At 32.6% G+C, this 8014-nt stretch overlaps 1 protein-coding gene across 1 annotated transcript; it reads left to right on the forward strand.

Moving 5' to 3' along the window:
* The first annotated feature begins 2706 nt into the window (after positions 1–2706).
* LOC143621109 (uncharacterized) lies at positions 2707–4387 on the forward strand. Its single transcript, XM_077092628.1, has 2 exons — positions 2707–3316; positions 3890–4387. The coding sequence occupies exons 1-2, from the start codon at positions 2707–2709 to the stop codon at positions 4309–4311; spliced, it is 1032 nt and encodes a 343-aa protein (XP_076948743.1). The 3' UTR covers positions 4312–4387.
* Positions 4388–8014: the final 3627 nt, after the last annotated feature.

An 8014-nucleotide genomic window follows, 5' to 3' on the forward strand; every position in this document is an offset into this window, starting at 1 on the left:
TAAAAAAATAAGGTTTAAATAATACAATCTAGTAACAAATCCAAAAGATAAGAGATGATTATGAAACATAAAAATCCAACCTTTTATATTAGTGAAAGATTTGGTTTATAAATCGGGTCGGGTTTTGATACAAATACAAATACAAAAAAAATAAAAAATGACGAATGTTACAAAAGTGGTTTTCAGTTTTGGATGGATGAAACATGGCATGTGGTTAGGAGACAAGCCAATGGGCATGAACCGGTCATATCTTCCTTCAATGGTCAATTTTGTCATCCTTAAGTGAGGTGACATTGCATCGTGTTTTTTGTTAACTTGTATATATATATTATAGTATGTCGACATTAATATTTTACATGTATTTTCTTAAGATACGTGAGATAATACGACAAACAATATTTTGCATGTATAATAATAGGATACGTGGAATATTTTTAAGTAGCTATCTATCTTATCTTTATGTATTCATGGGACGTCCATAATCAGAAAGTATAAAAGTCTAGACAACCATGTAACGCGTGAAAATATTCCATATATACATTTTTACGTGTATCTACAATCAACCTAAACTTGAATTCATGAAAACTCTTTGATTTACACGGGGTCTACCGTATATTATATGCTATAGCAAAGGTTCCTTGTACTAGCTACACGATTTTTATTTTTATATAATTGTTTTAGGTGGAATAAAATATTACATATACTAACGATTTAAAAAATAAAATAAATAAAATTGTGAAAGCTAATATATAAATGGGTTTCGAATATACATTAATTTTATTGAATCTATATTTTTCATTATTATTTGATTGAGAACAACAATTACATAATTGGATTTTTCAAATTTTCTTTAAAATAAAATATATATATTAAAATTAAATGTGTTTTATTGCTATAATTAGTATATATATATTTTTATCATTATTAAAAAGAAATAGTTATACTTAATACAAAAAAAAAAGAAAAAAAGAGAGAGATGCAAAAAAATGATATTCCACTAGTGACATCAAAGATTTATATGTCATTTAAATTTAATATTTTTGATTTATACACTTTCTTTAAGATTCTCTAATATTTAAAAAAAATGATGAGAAGCAATACACAACCCACACTCTACTAGTGACATCAAAGATATGTCATTTAAATTTAATATTTATGATTTCTACACTTTATTTAAAATTCTCTAACATTAACTATTTGTTTGAATATCGGGTGTATTCGGGATTTAAGCTAGCAACTTGCTAGTATAATTGCTGTTTCGTTAAAAAAAATAAAAAATAAATAAAAATAAAAAATATTAGTTTGGATAAGAAAATTCTAAAAAAATCTGAGTTGCATTTAAAACTTATTAATTTATCTGTACCCTTGGGTGATACTTGTGAATTTATGAATAGAAATACAAAAAACGAGTGATTGGCCGTCCGCTGAAGGGACATCCATAACGTGGGCCCATGGAACCCATATGGGCAAGCCATGTATGGCCATTAAGCACACTGTTGACCTGCTTCCAAGCCATCACTAGCTTCCAAGTTCCACCCATCAGCCATCTTTACATATGCCACTATTTACCCTTATAATTTACTTAAAGTTTCAACTCCACCCATATGATTTGTGTATAGCCTGTACTAGTCTCTTACGGACTTACGGTTTCCTTTACGGAGTTACGGTTTCCTTTACACAACTCTGTCATATGACCGGGTCACGTGATCTAACATAACTTTTCTTGTAAAGCAACTATATAATTGAAACAAGCTAAGAAACGGAAACTGGTTGTCCAGCCTCCTTGTCGTTGATCACCCCTTACTAGTGCAATCGAAGGAGTCAAGAACTAACGTTTGTTATTGGAAAAATATTTATATTTAGATTATCTGATTGTATACTTTTTATGTATTTTACATGTTGATAATAGTTGCTACTTGTCTCGAACAACAAGTTCACTAATTAAGTGATATTTAAACATTTAAACACCGGATGTTAGTGTCCACGATAAATAGGTTTTTGGAGCACTCCATTAGTGTCCATGTACATGTATCAATTGTGTTAATGTTAGTTGCGATACATTAAACGTTTAATATTAGTGGTTAATATCAACAAGCTTATTACATATTCGTATCAAAAGTTTAAGTGAAAATATTAAACTATAACACAACATATAAAATTACTATGCAAATGGATATTGTTCTAAGTAAATTCTATTCTATTATAACTTCAACAAGTGACTCTCCTGATTCTCATACATCTACAAACGCTTTTATCCATATGTAATCCTAAGTTCTCATACTCAATTACTCAAAACAAAAACATATAAAATTTGTTTTATACTCTTTTAAAGATATAAATATTGACCTATTGTTAAGTTCAAATGCTTACTAAGGACCAAGGCAACCACTCAAAAATAATCAATGGAGCAAAATGCAAAACTTTTATAGTCTAGGCATTAATGTTGACACTTCCACTAAAATAAAGTACCAATATTGTAACATTCTCTCTTTTTAATACCTCTTATTGTTGGCCAATATTCAAAGGTAACAAACATATCAAAAAACACATACACACATCTTTACAACTTAGGTAACAAAAATGGGTTCTTCAACTTCAACTTCAGCTTCAACTTCAACTTCAACATCACAACTTTCTCTAAAGATCATATTAATCTCCTCCGGCGTTGTATCCGCAGCGACCGCGATCAAATTCTACTTTCCGCTAATGTTAAACTTCGCGTTATACGACTTACCCGTTATTTATTCAGTAATAGTTACATGGCTAACACCACCGTATTTATACGTGGTCGTAAATGGGATAATTATCACCATAGTCGCTTCTTCGCGGTTCCAGCATCACTACAACAATCACCACCACCATGATGGTCTGACTGAAACGAACTCTCTTCCAACTATAGACCCAACAGAAGAGAGTTCGTTTCAGTCACCTCCGATGTTGGTTCATCAACCGGGATTTCATGCGTTGGAACCAACATCGGAGGAGAGTTTGTCTCACTCACCACCGATGTTGGTTCAACAGAGCTTTGAAGTGTTGGAACCAACATCAGTGGTGGTTTATGAGAGGGAAGTCAGGGATGAGAGTGAAGTTGAACCTCGGGTTATTGATGTTGAAACGGTGTTGTTAAATGATTTAGATGTTGCGGATGAAGCTGAAGATAAGTTTGTAATATCGGGATCTACTTGGAATGATCCATCGAAAGACGCTCTTCCGGTGGAGACGGTTTGGTCTGATCGAAGTTTTCCGGCGAGAGAGATGCCGCTTGTTAGTTCTAGATTTGCTCATCAACGGAGAATGGCGAAAATAAATCCCGAAGGTAAGCATGTCGCAACAGTATATTCGTAATTAAAAAAAATGGTACAAAAATATTCTATATTTGACTTATGGTTTTCGGTTTATATCGAAAACATAAAAAGAAATAAGCACGTTACAACCGTATATTAAAAATTTTAAAAATTAGTTGTAAGAAAAGTTAAAAATATAAAATTCATAAAATCTTTTTAATTTTAAATTTTCATATGGTAAAAATTAAAAAAATTAGTTGACAACTAGCATAAGATTACCATATGAATATATGATAATCTGAATACATTTTTGCATTTAAATTTCAAAAGAGTCAAAAAATAAAATATAATGGTCAGGAACTGGCGTTTGAACAATATTCGGATGATCGTTCTAACCATAAGTGTCTAACCTTAAAAATTATTGGTGGTCGTTCGGTCCAACCATATCCAGTAAACCTTTGAAAATTTTTGGTCAAAACGACTGTCTAATAATTGTTGGGACATCCACTTTGCTATTAGAAGTCGTATAGTGTGTGTATAGCTTACCCCTTTTCAATATCAAATCGTATTTACATTCGCTTATGTCGAAAATCTATTAACCGTAGGTGTAAGGTCGCTAAGAGTATCAAAACCGCGGAAGCATGAGACACTAGAGAGCACGTGGAAGATGATAACCGACGGTCGTCACATTCCATTAAACCGACACCGTCGAAAATCAGACAATTTCGAGAATCACCACACCCACGAGCCGCCATCGGACGCGTACGAACAAGAATCAACATCCATTGTAACAAATGACATTGGGACGGACACGTTAAATAATCATACCAATTACCCAAACAACCGTGTTACGTCATCAAAGAACGCTTTACCGCCGTTGAAGCTTAGAAAAGAAGGATCACTGAGTCACGACGAGTTGAACCGGCGAGTTGAAGCGTTCATTAAGAAGTTTAATGATGAGATGAGGTTACAAAGGCAAGAGTCGTTACAACGTTACATGGACATGATCAACCGAGGGGCAGAATAGGAAGAAAAAAATTATTAAAAAAAAATATTTTTTTTTTCTAAAAAGTATAGAAAAAAAATTATATATATTTTTTTGTTGGGATTTCTATAGGCTTGTTATTTTCTAGTTCAGATTGAAGTACAGTATATGATTATATATATTTTTTTTCTGTATAAAGTGTTGATAATTAATATATTGTTTGTAAATATATGAAATAGTTTTAATTTTTAAACGTGTGAAAGTGATAAATCTAACATTGGAGGAGGAACGTGTGGACCGGGCCGGTTTTATGGAGCCTACACAAGGATCAAAGCCGTTTGGGTTGAAACCAGTTTCGCTAAATAAAAGTCAAAATTCGGTTCTTGCATACTGTTACGGGTATGAAATCGGGTTTTGAAGTTAAGACGCTAAACTATTGGAAACGGGTTGGGTTGGAGCACGGTTGAAATTAGTGCCATTCGATGTTTCACATAAATTAAAATGTTGCCAAATTTCCTTGTTCAATTGTTGTTGGAACCGTAACAATCAGTGATGAAGATTGGACACGAATGTCGGGGGGACTCAAATTGTATTATAAAAATCATAAATGAGGGGGGCGGACTCAAACTTTTGGCCGAAAAAAGGTAAACTTACACTACATATAAAAATTCCAGCCAAAAAGCAACTACATTTACACTAATGCGCGAAAAACAGAGGGGGCACCCTTGGCCCTTCCTTCGCCCCTGGTAACAATCAATAAGTTGCTAGAAAAAGATCCAACGGAAACTGAAAATTATGATTAACCACATTCAAATGTCATTTGAGGGCGCTTTTAAAGGATATGTGAGCGTATTTGCATTTTGAGATATTAGAGTGTTTTTTTAGTGTTGCGATTAATCCAACACATCAAATGCCATGTAAAGGGTTCGAAGCAACCTAAAGTATTGAGATCGGAGTAGGGTTGCTATTCCAGTTCTTTTATAGTATCAAAACAGTCTGTTTTGTTTTTCGGTTTTTTTTTTTTTTTTCATGTTTTTAAGGCTTATAAGCTTAACTTAACAAATTAGTATCGTACTGGATTGACATGTCTAGCTTATTTTGATTGGACAACCAAATTATTAACGTAGCGGGTGTGTTTATCACTTTATCCATTACAATCCAACTGACTATTTGTTTTTATAAAATAGTAATTTACATCTCAAACGTCAAGGTGCACATTTATGACCAACATGTACGTGGTTTAAAAGAAGTCCAAAGTCCAATACAGTACGTAACAAATTACAAAAAATAGCTTAAACATGACTAACGTGTTCTAATCATCACATAATTAAAATTTAAAAGTCACACAAGTCCTTTATTCTTAAAAAACTATATATTTAAGCTCTAAACTTCTTAAAATTCTAAAATTTGGAATCCTAAGACTAGATATTCTTCCTAAAAACCAACTTTAAGGTCTGGCAAGCATTTATCCAAAATTTAAGGTGGGCTTTGAGTCCCATTATTTGGTTATCAAACATAAGTGTGTAACATTCCAACTTTATTGTTTTTTTTTATATTTAATTATATAGAGAAAACTAACACTATGTTGATGTTGGGTTAACTAGTGTGCAAAATTTTGAAACTTTCCCTTAAAATGCCAAAATAAGTTTCAATAAATTGAAATCCCTAGTGCCGGTGCGAGATATCGAGACTTTTAGAGAAAGAAAAATCCAAATGATGATTTCTATAAATTTTGCGTATGCACACACACAAAAATGCACGAGCGCGCGCACACACTGGATCATGAGAAAACTTAAAATTAACTAGACAAATAATATATTTCAACCAAAAAAAATCTGCATTGTATTTTATCAAAAGTTAACATAACATTGGAAAAAGGAAAGTATGAACCAGGCCAGTCTACTCAGTGGCCCAAAAGCCCTCATCTTTAGCCCAAAATGAGTAAGTTGACAGTAATACACTAACACTTGCTTAGTGCAAATTATCATCACCATATGTCCATATAAAATCTCATACACATTAAATATATCTTAGCTCTGCTCACTTAGACTAATAAAGTAAATTAAGGAATAATATATATATAACAAGAACATATAAAACATATTATTGAATTTACCCTATGAATTATAAGGTATAAACAATCATAGCCAAACTAATTATCCTTTCAAATATATATTTATCAAATGCATTCATATTTCATAATATCTTTTACATCCACTGTAATGTAAAAAATGTTAAGAACAAACACACCGAGATAATTCGCCGCAAATGCAAGCTTACAAAAATGAACAAATGTAATGTTTCGGGTATGATTCGATATACGGATTCTTCAAATGGAGTAAAGTTCCTCTAGACATCTTTTTCATCATCCTCATTATAAAGAAGTGACATTATTTCCTCAAGGCCAGCAGAATCCAAGGATTGATTATAGCCACTTTGCATGTTGACTATGGATTGACTATCTTGGTTGCATGTGCTATGAGCACTCTTCATAGATTCATCAAATGGAGTAAAGTTTGTGTGGACACTTTCATGACCATCATTATTTTCAAGAAGTGACTTAAATTCCTCATAGATAACATTAGCAGCATCCATGTTGACTAGGGCATGACTATCTTCATGGTACATGTTATGAGCATCTCTAATGGGACGATCCGGATGAGGAGATACTCGAACCACCACTTGAAAACCGAAAACCCTTTGTTGAAGTTAACATATTAGACTGATTCTCATAATATTCACACCGGTAGAAAGATTGGACTTGTTCGGTGCGTGGCTAGGATCTTGAAATGCATTTAATGGTGGCATGGTGATTAAAGCATTTGCTTCCAACTGATTATTAGTTTCGCTCGCTTGATTTATTTCTGGATTTGGTAACACCCTTTGTCTTTTCGCCAATGAAGTCTCATCATGATTCCTTGTGTTTTCAACTTGTTGATCCTTCTTGTGTATCACACACAACACCCAATCGGTCAACTGAATGAAAGAAACGAAAATTGGTTATAAAAATCAAATGATATATAAAAAGTAGGGTTTAGATCAAATATAAATGATTTTTATCGTAAGAATTGTACAAATAACTAAAGTTATTATTATTACACTATAACTTTTGAACTAAAGTAATTATTATTGCACTATATTATTATTTATAACATAATTACTTTAATTCAAAACTGCAATTACCCTAATTATTTGTATGTTTAGTATGTTAAATAAACTGTAACACGTACCTTGTTAGCATGGGTTCCATTGTAGGTATACTCTTGCATAAGCCATGGCGTTTTCTTCTTGTTTTCGTCGTGAGAAGCTAAACTTCTTTTTGTCCCAACGTTTCGCCTCGTCACGAAACCATAAACAGGTTTCTCAACTTGGGTAGATTTCCAATGCCCAAAGTTCTTAGTTAATCTATTCACGCGTGCACCAGTATGGTATTTTGGCTCTCTCTTTGTAAAATAGTACCATTTATCTTCACACGATCGAAAGCGTTCTACATATTATCAAGAACACGATTAATAATCGATTGGTGTTACGTTACTTACGTATATAATTAAATAACAACATATGAATATGAATATAACTAATATATATTGATTGTTGTTAAGTATATGTATTATTATGTATTACTAACCTTTAAGTTCTTCGGGGTGGTGGTCATAAACATTAACATCGTACATTCGGCATCGAGGGTGTTCTCCTAATTCAATCTTTCGTTTAAGGTAGTAACCGATGAGTTCCAAGTCGGTTG

Source organism: Bidens hawaiensis, unplaced genomic scaffold, assembly GCF_021521415.1.
Source record: "Bidens hawaiensis isolate Kalapana, Puna unplaced genomic scaffold, B.hawaiensis_p1.1 tig00002772_1, whole genome shotgun sequence".
NCBI classification, from domain to species: Eukaryota; Viridiplantae; Streptophyta; class Magnoliopsida; order Asterales; family Asteraceae; genus Bidens; species Bidens hawaiensis.

Bases quoted from the DNA above. Each gene is read 5' to 3' on its own strand.
- LOC143621109 (XM_077092628.1), top strand. From the start codon at position 2,707: ATGTTAAACTTCGCGTTATACGACTTACCCGTTATTTATTCAGTAATA. The intron at 3,317-3,889 runs GTAAGCATGTCG...TATTAACCGTAG, and splicing joins GGCGAAAATAAATCCCGAAG to GTGTAAGGTCGCTAAGAGTA.